General features: G+C 33.3%; 2 protein-coding genes across 2 annotated transcripts; both read left to right on the forward strand.

The window, feature by feature from the left end:
• Nucleotides 1-1713: 1713 nt before the first annotated feature.
• Nucleotides 1714-2432, forward strand: LOC130823371 (uncharacterized). Its single transcript, XM_057687991.1, has 2 exons — nucleotides 1714-1944; nucleotides 2154-2432. The coding sequence occupies exons 1-2, from the start codon at nucleotides 1714-1716 to the stop codon at nucleotides 2430-2432; spliced, it is 510 nt and encodes a 169-aa protein (XP_057543974.1).
• Nucleotides 2433-13681: 11249 nt separating this feature from the next.
• On the forward strand, nucleotides 13682-20397 carry LOC130824472 (18S rRNA (guanine-N(7))-methyltransferase RID2-like). The gene is made up of 9 exons (XM_057689499.1): nucleotides 13682-13880; nucleotides 15215-15290; nucleotides 15859-15942; nucleotides 16042-16097; nucleotides 17184-17240; nucleotides 18221-18270; nucleotides 18405-18557; nucleotides 19458-19590; nucleotides 19716-20397. The coding sequence occupies exons 1-9, from the start codon at nucleotides 13782-13784 to the stop codon at nucleotides 19878-19880; spliced, it is 873 nt and encodes a 290-aa protein (XP_057545482.1). The 5' UTR covers nucleotides 13682-13781; the 3' UTR covers nucleotides 19881-20397.
• The last annotated feature ends 185 nt before the right edge of the window (nucleotides 20398-20582 follow it).

The raw sequence follows: 20582 nt of genomic DNA on the forward strand, positions 1-20582 counted from the left end.
CAATTAAATTGTGCAGATAAAATTACAAGTGAAAAAAAAGAAAAAAAATTATATCCATAATAATTAAAGAAAGTAGTGAAAATATTAAAAAAAATAAAAATATTGTAAAGTAAAAGGAACAAATTAGAAAAAAAAAATGTTAACAAATTCATGGAGATGAAGAGAGCACATATTTTGCTTCTTCAAAAATAATTTATTTAAAATAATAAAACATTGAGTTTTTAAAGTTACCTCATGGACATAAAAAGTTAGTTTAAAGTCTAAAAGTCAAATATAATAAATGGACTATTTGTTGAATTGCATGTGAATTTTTGACTTTATTAATAATGCTTTACCTACAAGAAATGGTCATGGTGATATATATATATATATATATATATATATATATATATATATATATATATATATATATATATATATATATATATATATATATATAGTAGGGTAAGAGAAGAAGATGGGATGAAAATCAATTTTAATTTTTTTTTAAAAAATAATATTTACTTTTCAATTAAGATAAAAATCGTTCACACACTAAAACTGGACTAACTCTTGTTCTCCCACAGCTACGCATAATTGCAAAAGTTGTCTTTCTACCTCGACTCATCAATTAATTGAGATTTGAGTGTCTAATTAGAATTATATAATTTTTTTATATATCAACATGTTTTCTTACTTAGACGATGACTAATTAATTATTAGAATTATATTGAGATTTTAGTGACTTCTATTGGAGAATACAAAGGTATTGCACCTTTACATTTTTGATTATTTACTTTTAAAAAATTTTATCTTTTATCATTTTATAAAAATAATTTGGTTTAACATTCAAAAGTGTTACTTTAGCGCTACATAATTATATAAGACTTGATAAATTAGATTGATTCATTTGTATTCATTTTATTTCTTTTCTTAACACTTTGATTCTTATTAAACTTAACAATTTTGGTTTTCATCATATCCATTCATATATAAATTTAAGAAGTCACTTAATAAAAAATATTTTGAATCAAATAATCTATAAACACTTTTAACACATAATGTGAAAATATTTTAAGATAGTCAAAATACAAAGAACAATAAGAAATACAAAAAGATACAAGGAAACATATTGGAACCTAAAATGATGGAAGAAAATACAAAATGTCCTCATGTATTAAGAATATGTATTTTTACTTTTTTAAGGAGAAATTGTAAATTATATTAAATCAATGTTCGCCAAGTTGCTAAGACCATGGAGAAATGAAGTCATACAAATTCGTTCATAAGCATCCTCGGACTCCCATCTAGCAAGAGGATGAGCTAGAGTATTGCCTTTACGATTAACAAAACTAATATGAAAAAAACGTTATTGGAACCTATCATCTAACACCCATATGCAACAAGAAATACAAAATGATAGAAGGTGATAGATAATACTCCATGTCAATATCATCTCATAATCATTATATTATCTTGTGAATATTATGTAATATATTCTTTGTGTATTTTAGGTAATAGAGATATTCTCTCCTATATTTAGATTGTAATTATTCCTATATATGATGCAATGAGAATACTCCAATGGCAAGGAGAATTACACATTTCTACATGGTATCAGATTCTCTCTAGGGTTTCTTTTCCTCTCTTTTTCAAACCCTATAATCCTTTTTGGAATCTAGTCGTGCGCACCATCTCCTTTCCAGCTTTCTTCTTCTTCACATACCCATTTTCATGGCTACTGAACATGCTACCCCTCCTTCCTCCACCACATTCCACCTGGCCTTCGCCGTCTCCAACATCAAAAACCATGTTAGTGTTAATCTCAATCAAGAGGAAGGCCATTATGCTACATGGGTTGAACTTTTTCAAATCACTGCTTGTGCCTTCAATGTGATCGATCACATCGATCCTAAAGCTTCTCAACCATCCAACATTGATAAGACAATATGGAAGAGATTAAATGTTGTTGTGAAATAATATATTTACTGCACTATTTCTAAAGATCTCATACATACTATCATAAAACCAAGTGCCACGACTCTTGAATTATGGACTCGGCTCCAAGAGGTCTTCCGCGAAAATAAGCACACTAGGGCCATACTGGAAAAACAATTTAATGAGCCAAAACTTGAACACTTTGCATATATGTCTGTTTTTGCAAACATATCAAGCTTCTTGCAGATCAATTAGTCAACGTTGATTGCCTAGTATCCGAACGCAAGATGATTATGCAAATAACTACAGGACTCCCACCGGGTCAATTTGATACTGTGGCCGCTATAATCTCGCAATCTGAACCCACTCCAAGATTCAATAAAGCCCGCTCAATGTTCCTACTAGAGGAGACTCGACTCAATAAACAAGAAGAAAATTGGGCACATGCTCTTGTCACCCAACATTTTGATGGCTCTACCACCTCTTCCACCTCAACACAGCCACCCATTCAATAACGGGGTAGCAACCACGATGGCACTCGTGGGAGAAGCAAAGGCAATCACAACGGTGCTAAATATGGTAAACCACGTGGAAGAGGGAAGAATAATGAGAAGCATCATGCTCTTCAATGGGCTTATGGATGGGCACCAATCCCACAGGGATAGTAGGCTTCACCACCATGTCCGCATCCAATTGGACCAATAGCCCTTCAACCCATATACCGCGGCCCACAGCAAGGCTCCATTCTAGGTCCATGGTCATCCTAACAGAAAGCCCAGCAGCAACAACACCACTCCTATAATGCGGGGTACCCTTCCTTCTCAACACAGCCCTTTTATGTCTCCTACGGAGCTTAGTGAAGAATATAGTTCTGTGAGTATCAACCCCTTGACAATGGTTGGTACATTGATATCAGTGCGACTTTCCACGTGACTCGTGACTCGGGTATTCTCTAAACTGTTTAATTTGAGCACTCCTCAATTTACTTATGTTGGTGATGGTAAACATATTCCAATATATGGCTATGGTACTACAACCACTCCCTCACCTAACCCACCTTTCAACCTTAAGAATGTCCTATATGCTCCTAACATTATTAAAAATTTAATATCTGTTAGAAAATTTACACCTGACAATTCTGTATCTGTTGAGTTTGAGCCTCTTGGTTTTTCTGTAAAGGACCTTCTTTCGGGGACTACTCTAACTCGGTGCAATAGTGTGGGGGACCTCTATCCTTTTCATCACCTTATTCCGGTCATCATAGCAATAGTCAACTGTCTCTTGCCACAATTTCTCCTTCTGTTTGGCATCATAGACTTGGACATCCCGGCGAACTAGTTTTTGATATTCTTCGAAACAAAAATTAAATTCGTTGTAATAAGAGAAATAGTTCTCATTTTGCTATTCTTGTCCACTAAGAAAACATGTACGACTTCCTTTTAAGTCATCTACTACTAGTACTTTTGCTCTGTTTGACATTATACATGCGGATTTATGGACATCTCCTATCTCTAGCAAATTGGGTCATAAATACTATCTTGTGTTGGTTGATGATTTCACTCATTTTCTTTGGGTGTTTCCTACCAAATATAAATCTCAAGTCTATGATGTTTTTCTCTCTTTCCAAGCATATGTTAAAACTCAATTTGAAAAGAACATTAAAACTTTTCAAAGCAATAATGGTCGCGAATTAATACTCCTGTTCACAAATTTTGTGCTACTAATAGTATGGTCTTTCGTTTCTCTTGCCCAAATACTTCACCACAAAATGGCAAAGCCGAAAGAATCATTCGCACTATTTATAATATGTTTCGTACCATGCTTTTTCATGCCTCGCTTCCATCCACCTTTTGGGTTTATGCGGTACATATGGTTGCATATATTCTAAACATTTTGCCTTTAACCACCATACAAAATCGCACCCCAACCTACATTTTATTCCGTAGAACTCCTACATATGACCATCTTCGTATTTTTGGTTGCCTTTGCTACACAAATTTAAGTTCGGTTGCCCCCATAAGCTTGCACCAAGGTCCAAACAGTGTGTGTTCCTAGGTTTTCCTTCTAATTATCGGGATTATTTGTGCTACGACCTATCCTCCAACAATATAATTATATCCCGACATGTCACTTTTGTTGAAGAACACTTCCCCTTCAAAAACATCCAACAGTTTGGGGACACCTATTATACTTTTATGGAAATTGATATTAATCCATTATTTTTTATACCACATCTTACCCAAACCCTTTCAAACACTCAACTCATCTCCCCTACAAGCCCAACCACCTTAAACAATCCAACACCCTCAACACCTACTAGCCCATTAGAAAATTCAAGCCCACCTTCTACTACTAGTCCACCTTCTTCTCCCTTGATCCCAATTACACCACCTGCTCCTAGTCCGGCTTCATCAATCCCCTCTCGACCACCTTCACAACCATCTCACCATATGGTCACTCGTGCTAAGTGTGGGATTTACAAGCCAAACCCCAAATACCAAGCCAATCTGTTCAATCTAATTCACCCTTACCCAAAATTCCAAAATTAGGTATGCTTGACCATAATTGGAATACTGCCATGCATGAGGAACATGATGCTTTTACTAAACAGCACACCTGGGATCTTGTTCCAAGACCGGATGGGGTGAATGTCATTCGTTGCATGTGGGTGTTTAAACATAAGTATAGAGAAAATGGTGATTTGGAGCGACATAAGGCATGACTTGTTGTTAATGGCAAGTCGCAACAGGTTGGTGTTGATTGTGATGAGACTTTTAGCCCTGTGGTAAAAACCGGCCACTATACGCACTGTTTTGAGTATTGCTATGGGGAGGGATTGGCCCATTCAACAACTAGACGTGAAAAATGTGTTTCTTCATGGTGATTTTAAAGAAATAGTCTTTATGCATCAACCTCCAGGATTTGTCAACCCCAACGCTCCTACACATGTTTGCCAGCTACGTAAGTCTCTCTATGGTCTTAAACAAGCTCCTCGAGCTTGGCATCACCGGTTTGCTAACTATCTCTTACAGGTTGGATTTGTATGTAGCAATAGTGACAATTCTCTATTTATTTTTCGTCAAAATGAAAGTGTTGCATATCTATTACTCTATGTTGATTAATGACATAATCCTCACAGCCTCGTCCGAGAAACTAAAGTGTGATATAATTGCACTCTTGAAGTTCGAATTTGCAATGTCTGACCTGGGCAAACTTAGCTACTTCTTGGGCATCTCTGTGAGTCGCAACAAAAATTCTATGTTTCTAAGTCAGAGAAAATATGCACGGGAAATTATTCATAGGGCCAAGATGGAAACATGTAAGCCCGTTGTCACACCTGTTGATACTAAGTCCAAACTTGGGGCTTTGAATGGTGAACCTATGAGTAATCCATCTCTTTACCGGAGTCTTGCTGGTGCACTTCAGTACCTCACCTTCACAAGACCTGATATCGCTTATGCTGTTCAGCAGGTCTGTCTATTCATGCATGTTCCGAGGGAACCTCACTTAAACACTCTTAAGCGCGTTATCCGATATATTAAAGGCACCTTGGATCATGGCCTTCATTTATACAGATCTACTCCTACGAGACTAGTTTCATACTCTTCGTTCCACTTCTGGGTACTGTATTTATTTGGGTGATAACATTATCTCTTGGTCTGCTAAACGATACGCTACTCTTTCTAGATCCAATGTCGAAGCCGAATATAGGGGTGTTGCTAGTGTGGTCGCTGAAATTTGTTGGTTACAAAATTTTTATTGCTTGAGTTACATTGCATTGTTCAACGGGCTTCCTTAGTATATTGTGATAATATATTTGCTGTGTACTTGTCATGTAATCCGGTTCAACATCAACGTACCAAACACATTTAGATGGATATTCATTTTGTCTGTGATAAAGTTGCTCTCGGCCACATCAAGGTTCTTCATGTTCCATCTTCATACCAATATGCAGATTTTTTCACAAAAGGATTGCCACGGCAACTATTTTTAGACTTCAGATCCAGTTTAAGTGTTTGACCTCCTCCTGCTTCGACTGCGGGGATGTGATAGATAATATGTCAACATTATCTCATAATCATTCTATTATCTTGTGAATATTATGTAATATTTTTTTTTTGTATTTAGGTAATATAGATATTCTCTCCTATATTTAGGTTGTAATTATTCCTATATATGATGCAATGAGAATACTCCAATAGCAAGGAGAATTATACATTTCTACAGAAGGAAACATATTGGAACCTAGTTTTTAAAGAAAATAATATTGAATATATGTATTTATTGGATCTTATATAAGTCATAAAATCTCACATGAAGAAGACAAAGAATAATAATGTGAATGTGACAGTAGAAGTAACGTAGATACAATATTTCTGTGAAAATACATATTTTTTTATCTGACTCATTATTTTAATTCTTATTATTGTATTGTAGGGTCTCTCCGACGTGCTTATTTCTTTTACATTCATCATTTATGATTCGTCATGAATTCATAACAAGAAAAATATATCACAAATATATTCCAGAAAATTGTTTATTTTGTATATAATTAGTTTTTATTGTTGATATCGTTTCTTAAATGTCAAAAATTTAGTTAGTTTAAGCTACTTTTCTTACTTTTAGCTAATGGGAAAATTACTTTAAAAACTCCCAACTATTTTTAAATATAAAACTCTCAACTATTGATTATTATTAAAAACTTCCAACTTTAGACCTGTAACATCCGTTTTCTTTTTAAAAAAAAATATAAAAATAAAATAAAATAAATAAATAAATTTCAGAAATTTAAATTATAAAAAAAAAAACTCCCCATTAACAAATAATTTCCCACTTCTCCCTATAAATCTTATAACTAACCTCACTTACCTACTATAAATTAAACCAATTACCCTTAATTTCATTCACATTATTACTCACACTTCCTTCTTCTCCTACAAACTATTTCCTCCATCTCCCATTTGCTTAAAATTCAGTCAAGAAAACACAAGATATTGATATTAAAGGTATGAAATTTCATCTCTTTATAATATTGTTCTACCAATTTCAATCCAAATTACACATTTTGTATTTGAAAAAAAAAATAATTCTGACCTTAGCTTTTCCAGCGATACGGCGGTCACCGGGATACCATCGGCATGTGACGGCGGCCACCGCCGGCCGGCACCTTCTCCTTCTTCCTTCTCCCTTTCTCCTTCTCTCTCTTCCTTCCCTTTCTTCTTTCTTTCCGTGGGTATCATGGGATCAAAACCCACCTTTGTTTTTTTTTTTTTATAATCATGATTTCTTTATATTTTTTTATTTTCTCTTTTCTTTTAACCCTTACAATTTTTAAATCTTATAATAAAATGAGTTTTAACTATGTTATTTAAATCCTTGCTCTTTTATACTACTCTTACAATTTTAAATTACATGTTTAAAATTATTCTTTTTAAATAAAGTATACAAAATAAAAAGGAGTCTTTTAATTTATTTTGAATGGGTTGATCGGGGTATTAATTTGAGATATATTATTTTATCGTGTAGACACCGGATTCGTAGACAGAGATTACTAGGAGCTTACGTTGTCTAGGAGCGCGTGACAAGGTAATTCTCAATGTCCATCTAATTAAGACTATCTCGTTAGTATTATGTACTAAGTGATAATTAATGTGTTTAGATAGAATGCATGATTTTATATGACATAATTTTATATGATGTTATATTTTATATATTCTCAAATTATATTTACTATTATTTTTTTTGTCAAACTTGAATTTATAATTTTTATTTCGATAAAATTTATATTATTATTTTGATAACGAAATTAGATACGGTTTAAATTGAAAGAGAAATATTTATGATATTAATTCCTATTGCCACCAATTGATGTTAGAATGGTCATTTGGAAAATGAGATTTCAGTTGGATATTCCTGACATATATTTATTGGGAAAAATTTATGATCATAAAATAAAATGTATAATGTATGTTTGATTATATGTTTGTGTGCTCGCAACTAATTATTAAAATCTATTAAATCACGTAAAGTGTAACACGAGGGAAATGAAGCTCTTATATTTTTTGTGATCTAAGTATAAGGGTGATGAACAGGTTGTCCAGTTTGGTTAGTATAGCTGCCGACAGGTATTATTATTTCTGATACTTGATACGATGTTTGGTCTTCCTTCTATTTGTTGTGATCCAAGTAGGAGGGGTGTGTACACTAGGGTTCCCTGAGACTATTCTGTTGGCCTTGAATTATTTGGGGTGACGACCTCTTGATGAAGTAGGTATAGGGGTAAAGCCTCGGCCTACTGGCGTTCTCGTTCCCTTATATTAAAAATTGATTATGTGTTTGTCATTATTAATTATCAAATTAATAAATTGGTTTATGTGATATTATATATATTGTTTTCTCAAATTGTTTTTCTTTTAAACTTAGCTATATATTATTTTCTAAAATTATCTCCAATTTGATTATATTTTATTTTCTTAAATCATTTTCAAACTTAATCGTTTTACGGGATGGAGTTGGAATTACTCAATTTTCTGATTTTGGGAGTTTTCCCTTGTTTTTCTTGCATTCTTATGTTGCAGGTTATTGGTTGCATGGGAATCATGGAGTGAGGGTCACCTAGAAACATAGCGTTGATTGGAGTCTTATTTCGGTTTAAATTTTACCTTAAATTGTTTAAATTTTATATGGATACAGATTACGTTTCAGTCTTTTCTTGTGTTGTAAAACCCTTTTTTGGATTTAAAGTTATTAAGTTATTTCTTAGTCGTTAAGCCTTACATTTATTTTCTTAGAAATAGATGTGGCGGTAACACTCCCATGAATAGATTTTGGTTCATGTTTTTCATTAAAAGTGTTTTCAAAAGTTCGACCTATTCTGAGGGTGTTACAAGATCAATTTTAAATTTAAAGTCCAAAATGACTTATAACCGGATAAATTGGTTTTAGTAGAGAAGTAGTGGGACCCAGCTGTATGACTTAATCAACTCAGCCCTTTGACCTTATTACACGACCATTCACTTCCCTCCTAAATTAACAAAGCAAAATACCCACTTCTTTCTACAGTGTCAAAATTCCATTATTGTGGAGTACTTGTAGATGCATGTTGCAGCTTAATCACCATCAAGACAAGGTAATTTTTTTTTAAAATAAATCTTATTCCCTCCTAAATTAACAAAGCAAAATACCCATTTCTTTAAATTTCAAAGTCACACAGCTTTTTACCCACTTTATATTGTTAAAATTTTCAAATTTTGATACTTAATGTTGTTTATGCCATTTGTTAATTGTTGTGTATGTTCTTTGTGTTTTAATTGTGTTCTAAATTTCATTGATTAATTTAGGGTTTCATATGATATTTGTTGATTAAAGATGAGTTCCAATATTTGCTTGAAATTCTGGTATGGTGGGAAGTTTAAGGAGTCAATTAATGGTGAAATTGAATATGTTGGAGGATTTGGAAGAACTTTTTCTTTTGATCCTAATGATTTGTGATGAGATTTTATTTGAGAGTTAGCTGAAAAATGTTGTCTTGGTAAGAAAATAGCAAAATGTGAATTATTTGATTCCTGAACAGTCATTGAGGGATGGGTTAAGGAAGGTTGATGATGAGGCCGGGGCTTTTGAGCTGACTAAAATAGCAATGGAAAACAGATCACTGGTCTTGTATGTGTTACATCAATTGCCCTCTTCGGTTTTAGTTGTTGAAGTCAGTATAGGGGAATGTAAAGGCCCATCAGAGCTCACAAAACCTACTCCTAAATTAAATGCCCAACCCAAAAACCTACTCATAAACCTACTACTGATTACTACTGCATTTTATTGTTATATTACTAATTATTACATAAATTACCCTTATTTACTGCATTTTTTTTTGTTAAAAACTGATTACTACTAAGGTCTTGCTTATTGTTATGTTAGGCTATTGTTAGTAGAGTTGCTAAGGTTTTCCCAAATGCTGAGCATAGACACTGTGCAAGACACATATATGCTCATTGACATAAAACATTCAAGGGTGATGAGTTGAAACAACTCTTCTAGAAAAAGGAAAATACAAAACATGTTGATGCAATTCCATCCACAAACACCGTTTTCCAGTGTAGTGGCTTCTTTGGAGATGTAATAACTGTGGACCTTGAAGCTAGGACGTGTAGTTGTAGAAAGTGGGATATGATAGGGATACCATGTAGACATGTTATTTCATGCATTTCATTCTTACATAAAGAAGTTGAAGACTTTATTGCTCCCCTGTATAAAAAAAGAGAATTACCTTAAAGCTTATTCAAGCTCAATCCCACCAATTGGTGGCCAAAGGTTCTGGCCAAGATCAGACAACCCACTACTCCACCACCAATTAAAATAGGTCCGAGAAGACCAAGGTTGAATAGGAAAAAGGATCCATATGAAAGCCCTAGGAAGCCAGGGAGATTAACAACACATGGAGTTGAAATGACTTGTAGCTTATGCATGTCTAAGGGGCATAACAAGATGGGATATCCCCATAAAGACACCATTACTGTGCAAAAACTACCAGAGCAACCTCCAAGAAAAATGGGAAGACGTAGGAAGGATGGGCAACCTCTAAAATCATCACAAGACATGACAATAGAGCATGGAGCTCCTGCTGTCCAAATTTCACAATCACAACAACACCTAGAAGCTACAGCATAACCCACCAGAACTGGAAGAAATAAAAGGGCAATAAAAGGTGGGGTAGATTCTAGAGGAGGAAAAGGGGGTAGGAACATAGGTAGAGGAAGGGTGAATAATTAAAGTTACAATGTTTTCATTACCTCACTATTTCAATACCATCCACTAAATATTAATTATCTTAATATTGCACAGATGCCACAAAGTTTTTAGTGTCATCACCACACAAGATGGTGAACTTGTGGAAAATGTAAATTCTCTTAATGTTTAAATATTGCTATAATTACTGAATGGAAGGTTGAATCTAATTTGGTGATCTTATACATGCAGTTGCCAGGACAACGGGGTGGAGCAAGACTTGTTGATTCTAACACCAACCCTTGACGAAGATCAACTTGCCAAATCAAGGCTAATGACTAGTATTTTGTCTTCATTTTGGTGTATATCTACTTATGATTATTTAAGAACTTAAACTTAGAATCTATGATGTTATGATGTTATGAACATGAAACTATCATGTAAGTTATGATGTTATGATAATAATCTTTTGTTATGATTTGTGAATGTAAGTTATGATTTTTTGCTATCTTGTAAAGAGAAACCATTTTTTGCATCAACACATTGTGTTGTTATGATGTTATGACATTATGAAAGTTATGTGGTGTACTTGTGAAGATTATTTTAAGAACACATGTGTTGCAGACCAGAGAAAAAGTAATAGGAAAGAATAAAGATGTGAGGTTAAAGGAAGAATGAAGAAAGAGAAACTGAAATTGAGAGAAAGAGCATGACAAAATGGAATGGATTTGTGAAGAAGACAGTGAATGGAGTTGAAGATGGTCAAACATAGGTAATATAAGTTTTTTTAAAAAAAAATTAACAAAATGATAACCAGTTAAAACAGGTTATAAAATTGCATTAGTGCTTTAAATTTAAAATGAGCCTAAAGTTGAGAGTTTTGAATAATAATCAATAGTTGAGAGTTTTATATTTAAACCGCGAATAGTTGGGAGTTTTTAAAGTAATTTTCCCTTAGTTTATATATATTTGGCTCCACGCTCTAATGCAAAGGCACGTAATTGACTTCCTTCATGGTATCAAAGACGATTACAATCCTATTAACCTAACACTAGCCATATTCATCTCAATTTTTCTTATTCTCCTATCTTTCAATCTTCTCCATGGAAGATTCATCCAAATTTCATCTCGCCCTCACTGTTATTAATGTCAAATCTCTTAGTCGTCTTGTCTTATGTGTCACAAGTAAGGGTGTTCAATGGGCTGGATAAGGGCTGGGCTTAAGTAAATATGAGCGCAGGTTGTATAAAGACCCTTAAAACTTAATATGGGCTTTAAAAGGGCCGCGCACCAATCAGGCCCTTATTTATTAGTAAAAATTAATTTTTTTGTCATTTATCAATTTATAACAATTAAATTATCATTTATAATAATTAAATTCAAAAAATATTAATAATTTTCATTGACATTATCATTTATTATATTTAAATTATCCATTAATTATGCTATTTACAAGACCTATTTTCGACTTTTATTGAGCCCTTTTATAGAGCGCTTCATTTTATTTATAGTTAAGCCCATTTTCGATCCGACCCTTACATAGCCCTTCTAAAAACGGGCCGAATAAGGGCTCAAAATAGAGGCTCAATATCGAAATCCAACGAGAAGAAAAAGGGGCAAAACAATACTAATTGGCGCACTACAAGTCAGCCGCCACATCAGCAACAATGATGAGTAACAACCACGTCAATAGGCCCCACTGCCATTGTTGCCTACTTAGGGAATGTGGGTCGAGGAATTAAAATGATTTGCTATTGTAAAAAAAAATCTTAGTAAATAACGGTTATTTGTCAGATTAATAAATCACCTTATGTGGTAGGATGTGATAAGTTGAGAGTTTATTGTTTTAATTATCTTTCTTTATTTCGTTTATTTTAATATTATTTATTTGTCTTTTTATGATAATTTACAAATTACGGTTATTAATTAGAAAATTTTGTTTTTGGAGCCAAACCCACAAATCTCTCATAATTATTGATACCCTTTATTGATATTGTGCTTTTTAATTTAGCTTCCCAAACTAATAAAATGTGGAGAAAAAGAAAAAAAAAGAATTCTAACATTTTAGGTATTAAGGAGGAAGAAGAAAGAGAAGACCATCAAATATCAATATGACGACGAAAAAGGAGTTCAACTAAGCCGGGGGACCGTTATTACTGCGGGTATTATTCGTCTAAATTTTAATTTTTGTTAAAAAATATTGTCTAAGCCCGTTTTTTTTGAGCCGGATAGATTGAGCTTAGTGGATGGTCCGTCCATAAACAACTCTAAATTGAAGTAATGAAAGTGCAACCCAAAGAAGTTTAATGGCATAAATTAAGGAAAAATTACTCAAAATGATCTAATTTTTTTTATCGTATTTCATACGATAATTTCAACTTTTGATTAAATATAAATAATTCCAACTATAAGGGGTTTTTGGTAAGAAATTACACCAAGGTAACCTTCTACCTATACAACAAGTCATTTTGAATAAAAAAAAATAAAAAACTAAATACAAAATTAATTTATAAAAAGATTGAAAAATTAAAAAGAAAATCAAGTAAATTCTTTTTTTGATTTTAACGTTTAATTTTTAATTTTTTGATTATTTATTTAATTTTTTGTAGCAATTAACCGTAAAAAGTGATCACTGTTTAGGCAATAATGTAAATGTTATTGGGTAGGTGACCCTAAAATTGGAATTATTCATACTTAATCAACAATTGAAATTATTGTAGGAAAATCAATAATAAATTGAATTATTTTATGTTATTTTTTCTAAACTTAAACTCGTTCTATTCAATTTTTGATGTATATTTTATCATAAACTCTCAAATAAGACTATTTATATTAGCTTATCCAATAAATATTAGACAAATTCTTTATTAAGATTGTTTTATTATGAGACGACTTAATATGAAATAAGCCAATTTTTAATTTATTAAAATTTAAACGAATTTACATTTTGAGAGTGATCACAAATAATTTTAAATTTATAATTATCAATTTTTTTATATTTACGTATAAAGTAATAGTACTCTATGTGCAACTTTAATTGAAAATTTATTCTTCGTGTGTGTGAAATAAGGGTTTAGTGAAAGAAGCAAAAACCCAAAACCCTTCCTTTGATTCCATTAATACGCTCCGCAGACACAAGAATGGCGTCAAGGCCAGAGTTATTAGCACCGCCAGAGATTTTCTATGACCATACTGAAGCTCGTAAATACACTTCTTCTTCTCGTATCATCGACATTCAGGTTTTCTCTTTTTTCTCACGCCTTTTTTTATTGTCTTTTCGCTTTACTTTATTCTTACTAGTATTCAGTAGTTTGATTTAATTTAATTTGATTTTAAATTGTACCCTTTTATTTTTTTTCCCCCATATCTCGAAAACTCATTTGGCCTTTTGGCTCAATTTTGAAGTTGAAGTATAGTTCAATCAATTGTTCTGATAGAAAGATGCTAACTTTTGAGGAATTTGAATGGGTTACTGCTAGCGTAATGCGTTTTTGGATGGAAATATCTCAATTTCTGTGGTTCTTTGTATTGCTTGTTTTGTTGGTATACTAAAATTACTAGCTTTTGGTGGATTCTGTGTTTTTTTGAGTTCAATTCAAGGAAATTGGATTATTGAGAATTGGAATGGATTTAATCATTTAATTCATTATCTTTGTGGGGTTTGAATTTGACATTTTGCTCCGGTCCCAAGCTGGGAATATCAGGAGGGTTCCGGTAGGTCACCTTAATGGTGTATCTTCCTTTGGATAGAGGAAAATAAAGGGAAAAATAAGAAAGGATTTGGAGGGATGGAGAATCCTTTGTTTGGATAGCAAAAAGGGAGGGAGAGGATTTTTGAGGGAAGGGATTTGGTGGGATTATATCACTTCATTTTGTTAACAATCAAATCTCTCTATAAGAGGAAAGATTTGGAAAGAATGAAATTCCTTTCTTTCCCCTTCCCTTCCTTCCTATACAAACAATAGAGTCTTTCCCCTCTCTTCCCCTCACCTTCCTTTCCCTTCCCTTCCCTTCCTTTTTTTCTCTACTAATTTGCTATCCAAACATAGTGTAAGAGTCTTCTCCCTTCCCTCCCTCCTCTTTTGGTATCCAAAGGAGGGAAATTTTCCTCCTCTTCCTTTTCCATAGTTTCATTCTATCCAAACATACCGTAAAAGTTATCAGGACATAATTAAACAATACTAGTTTGGACTGAACTGAACTAAACTTACTAGAAGTTGTTGAATAGTGCAAATGTGATATTTAAAGAATGGGCAACACTTGAATTAAAATGGTTAGAACTGAACTGGAACTTATTAAGCCTGAAAATAAGTCTAGGAGAACTCGTCTGTGATGGTTCAAGTAGCCGACCTGTATCAGGATGAAGGCTATGCAAAAATAAGAGGTAGTAGTAAATTTGATTAAAATGCTATGCCTTTTGGGAATGTTTTCACAGTTATGAGGAGTGGGGGAAATGTCAGATTATGTTTATTCATTTTATTGGACTTCTGTGTCGTACATTATGAACCTTGACAAACTATGCATGTGAATTTTAGTTTGACACAAATGATATTTTCTGGACAATTTTATGTAGGCAAAGCTTTCCGAAAGAGCACTAGAGTTGCTTGCCTTGCCCGATGATGGAGTTCCAAGATTGCTCCTTGACATTGGTAAAATGAGTTTCAGTTTTTATTTCATTTTTTATGCCACTTTTATTAAAGTGAATTTAACATGTATCATTTGTTGTAATTGAATTGGTTTCTTTCTTTTTTTTTTTTTTTTTATCTTTTGGACGATACAACAAACATATGTTTTATTCGAATACGTGGTTTTAGTAGTGCAACTTGTATTACCTATTGGAGAGTGATGAAGGGTTCCCTTCTGCATGCCAGAATCACAATGGATGCTTGAGTTCAAGGATTCCGTTCTCTTTGTTTTCTTTTGGGGTTACGTTTTCTTTGAGAATATGTTGCTTTCAATTATAGAGATATTTGAGTATCTTGGACTCATTTAATTCCATAGCTTTATTTGTTAGAGTTATACTTTAGTTGAATAATGTATACTTTTATCATGCTAATCTGATATTCTGATGTGATGGAAGTGACACATGTATATAATGGTTTCTTTTTGCAAGGAATCTGAGTTTGTGAAGTGGCTCGATTTACATCATTCATGCATGTTTAAGTGGGCAGAGCTCTGGCTTGAGATAAATAATTTGTTTAATGTTTTTCTGTCTAGGCTGTGGATCTGGGCTGAGTGGAGAGACATTGTCTGAGAATGGGCATCAATGGATCGGTTTAGATATTTCACAAGCAATGTTAGGTATCTCAAATTTATCTTATTCCTTTTTTATTATATGTTAATTGTTTTAGATTGGTGCTTTGACCATTCTTTTACTCTTTTTTTTGTGCTTATTATCAGATGTTGCTGTGGAGCGTGAGGTTGAGGGTGATCTTCTTCTTGCAGACATGGGTCAGGTAGCTTTGTACTCTCCATTTTGATAATTGTCTTCCCCACCGGGGGGGGGGGGGGGGTGGGGGTTATCATCATTTTATATCTTCCTGTGTCACTGAGTGTATATTCTGAATTGATCTGGTCTTTGGTTTATAACTGTGTGTTACTCTGCAGGTTTTTTTATAATTTTATCTACCTTTTTTGTCTTAGGTATAGCCTTAGAAGCATCCTACTTGCCTCAGTCTTTCTCTGTTTGATCTTGATGCCATTCCAAAAGATAACATGGAAAAATACAAAGATACATATGCTTATTAGAATGACAGTGAAACATATCAAACTTGCATATGGAAACCTGTTTGTTTTATAACTGGCTCTATAGTTGCAACATCCTCGAATAGATGGAAAATGGGTGTAAAAATGTGATGAAGTATAGAACACCACTTGACTATTTTCTGGTATTATTATGAGTATAGCAATTGACCAATTGAGCATACATCAATGCAAATCTATGGTTTAGTGAGTGGAAATTAGATGTCTTCCTTTTTTTGATCTGGTGATCAGATTTGTTTGTCCCTCATTTCGATGGGTCAAAAATTTATAGTTTAAGTAAAATGACTTAATAACTCATGTGCCCTTCCTATCTATGTGAAGTTGCACATGATATTTTTTACCAAGGGTCAATCAGAAACAACCTTATTGCATTCATCCGATCCCCAAACCCCACCCTAGGTGAGAGCCAGTAAATTTGGATAATGCAATGTTGTTGTGGTGATCAGATATGTGGTAAGATTGCTATCTATTCTTTAAGAGACAACTCTTAACAGTTCATTGAAACTTTGGCCTTTTATTACCTGTGTTAATTAGTATGACATTTATACATTGGCAATGTGCATGATATTTTGTGTTAATAGTTGTGGACTTGTAGTTTGTATTGTCATGTTGATTGGAAATGACAGTTGAAAAATAAAGCGTACTTTAGTATCTGTTAAGATTAATTTTATGTTAGACGGGTGTAATGTGATCTCCTGTTAGACTTGATACTTAAATGGTGTAAACATATCCTGTACATGATGTGAGCAAACTTACCTTTTTTATATTTGATCATCTAGGGGCTCAGTTTTCGTCCTGGAACTATTGATGGCGCAATTAGTATCTCTGCTGTCCAGGTTTTTTCCCCTACTTTTCTCTTTTTATAAAGATCCTCTGACACGAAATAAAGTGGCGATGACCAGATTATCAGGTTTTCTTCGTAGGTTATGACTTACTCTCACTTCAAAAAAAGTACCCAGTAATCCCATATCTAAGGCTCTAATGTCCAGTATATGGAAGAATAGTCTTTGATAGATGCTTTTTAGAGCATCTAATAGTGTTTAACTGAAGCCTACACCTTTTTGATTAATCTAACAATTATGTGCATGCGTAACCTGTAATCTTTCACATCAAAACTCTTAATATGAACTTATTGGCCTTTATCAAAAACATGTTATTAGTTTGATTTAATAGGCAACTCTTATTGGATCTTAATTTCAGTATAAGTTTATGATAATTGAAGGAAAAATTCTTAGCTTCATTCAATTACGATTGATACTGAACTCGGGATTGTTGTGCAACATGTTGATCTTTCATTCATGTCATAGAGACTTAGTTTTGAAAGGCGTGAGGCGCGCACTAGGCGTCAATGAAGGTACTAACATTTGGGTGTGAGCCTGTGAGGTGTTTAAAGCATAAAAAAGGTAATTAAAACTTCCAGAAAAATCTAGAAAAAGAGATATAAAGAACATTACAGAATCAAAGAAGAGAAGAATAAAATGTGGTGAGTGTATGCATCAAATGGGCTTCCGAGACTTATCAAATGGTGCTATCACTATAAGGCGTTCACCTGAATGACTTGCCTTGCCCAGTCTTATTAATGAAGGCACCCAATCCATCATCCACCCAAGGGGCTGGACTTAAGCGCTCCTAGGGAGCTTTTTAAAACTAAGCATAGAGATCAACTCAATTACTGTATAGTTAAAAACACATTGAAATAAAACTTCATAAATAATTTTGCAGTATTAGATTTCCTGTTTTCACTTACTGACCTCCTAGGTTCCTACCAAATCTTGATTCAGGATTGATTATAATATTTGTTGTTTTAAATGGGCAGTGGTTGTGCAATGCAGATAAGTCTTCCCATGAGCCTCGTCTAAGACTGAAGTAAGGGTTGTTTCTGCTTTTTTGAGATTTTAGCATGCTAACCTGTGTGCTTAGTTAAATTAGCTCAAGAAGCACTATAGTCAATAGTGATTAGCTGCACATGGCGTGATCAATAAATGTTTGATTGATTGCAGGGCATTCTTTGGAACATTATATAGGTGTCTTGCAAGAGGAGCAAGAGCAGTATTACAAATTTACCCTCAAAATGTAGCTCAGCGTGAGCTGATCCTAGGATTTGCAATGCGTGCTGGATTTGCTGGTGGTGTGGTTGTTGACTATCCGCATAGGTAAAGCGAATCTTCTGCACAACTTTTTTTTAGGTAAATGTAAGTTGCATAATTTAACAAAAACGATTTACACACTAAGCAAGATGACAAAAGGCAAACAAACTAGGTTGGACCCCTTCTAAACATCCCACAAGATAAAAACTAATCACAAAGTCTCATTAAAGACGGTGTCACTATGAGACAGATTTAAATTAGGCTAAAAAGTGTAATTAAATTTATTTAAACATCCATATGGATATTAAAGCAAGCATTTTATAAATTTGGGTTCTTTATATGGACCTGTCTCACATGAGATGGTCTCATACAAGATTTACTCAACTAATCACAAAATTTACAAATTCTCAAGCCACCTAACGTATTTACAAGTAATTCTCTTTTTTATAGTATAAAAGGCTCAAACTTTCATTTCATTTTTGATCTAATTAGTTACCAAAGTTGTCGTTGGTACTTGTAGAGTTCAAAATTGAAAATCGAACCTTACGGATAGTTTGGTACGTATGTGGAATTTTGTGATGATAATTTCGATACAATAATTAAATACTGTTTTTATACCTTATATACTTTTGAATTAGAGAAATGTTATTACTTGTAATATTTGGGCCTAAAGTCGAATAATGATTAAAAGTCTTGACAATTTATCATTGTATGTTGAAATATACTAGATTTTACGAATGGTATGAAATGATCTTTGATTAAAACCGATTGGATCCTATCAATATTTGTATGGGGGGTCATTGATTTTGGTGATTTGCGGTATTCGGAAAATAAATAAACCTCTTCCCTTTACAAGTTCGAACAACTCTCGATTAATGGTTCGGCTTGCTCAAGTATTAGTTGATTGAATATCCATTTGAACAATACCCTTTGGAAGCTAATATTTAACCTTATTGTTATTTGCAGTACAAAAAGTCGAAAAGAATACCTTGTCTTAACTTGTGGTCCACCATCCTTGAGCGCAGCTGTTCCAAAAGCTAAAGGAGAAGACGGAGAATTTTGCTCGGGTGAGAGTAGTGAAGATGAAGAATACAAAACGGTCAGTGTCAATATGAAGTAGCAAATTATGGCGTTGTGCTTGTTTTATGTTCTATACAATCAAATAGCTTTTCATATTTGTTTGTTCACTTGTCTCATGAAAAGTATTGTTGCTGCTATACGTAGGTTTCTGTTTCAGACAGACATAGACCCCGAAAGAAGCAGAAGCTTGACAAGAAAAGCAAAGGGAAAGATTGGGTTATTTGGAAAAAAGAACAGATGAGAAGAAAGGGTGTTACGGTTCCTGCTGATACGAAATATACAGCCCGTAAACGTAAAACTCGTTTCTGAGAATTCATTTCAATGCATTGCTATAGTTGAGGTTTATGCGGTATCTTTATACATCTTTTTTCGATAGAAATTATCGAGCTCAATTTTGGATGAATAGAACGGCAATGAATCAATGCTTTGCACTGTATAATACACCTCCCAGAATTGATACAATGGGATTTATGTATGCAAATTTTGGGAGTTTTTCCTTCAGATGAGACCTATCTATTGTTCTTCCGGAACCAACAAGTTCATTGTTAACGATAACGACATGAGACTGAAAGACGTACAAAAATAAAAATATTGAAAATCTCGAATATTAACCTTTGATTGCAAACATAATTTGCAATTGCAATAAGTTTATATGGTTGAAAATGTACAGAGAAAATATCTTCAAATTTTGAAAAGAAAATCATATAGCTCTTACTATTCGGATAGTTTGTTTACAATATTAAATACCATTCTTTGGGAGTATTCTTATTGCCATAATAGTAACGGCTACTCTTGTAAGAGATTGTTTTCAGAGAGACGGTTTTGAAACATGAAATTCACATGCTTATATTCTCTTTAAGTTTTATTAAATGGGCTATTTAGCCCATATATGTAATGCGTCTTTCGAAAAGATCGTATTTTATAATAATTTGTGTAATAGTAATAGACTAATTTTATCAAAAAAATAATTTTTAGGGAAAGCAAATAAACAAAGTTTTAAACGAGAAAATA

This window comes from Amaranthus tricolor, chromosome 9 (assembly GCF_026212465.1).
Source record: "Amaranthus tricolor cultivar Red isolate AtriRed21 chromosome 9, ASM2621246v1, whole genome shotgun sequence".
NCBI lineage: Eukaryota > Viridiplantae > Streptophyta > Magnoliopsida > Caryophyllales > Amaranthaceae > Amaranthus > Amaranthus tricolor.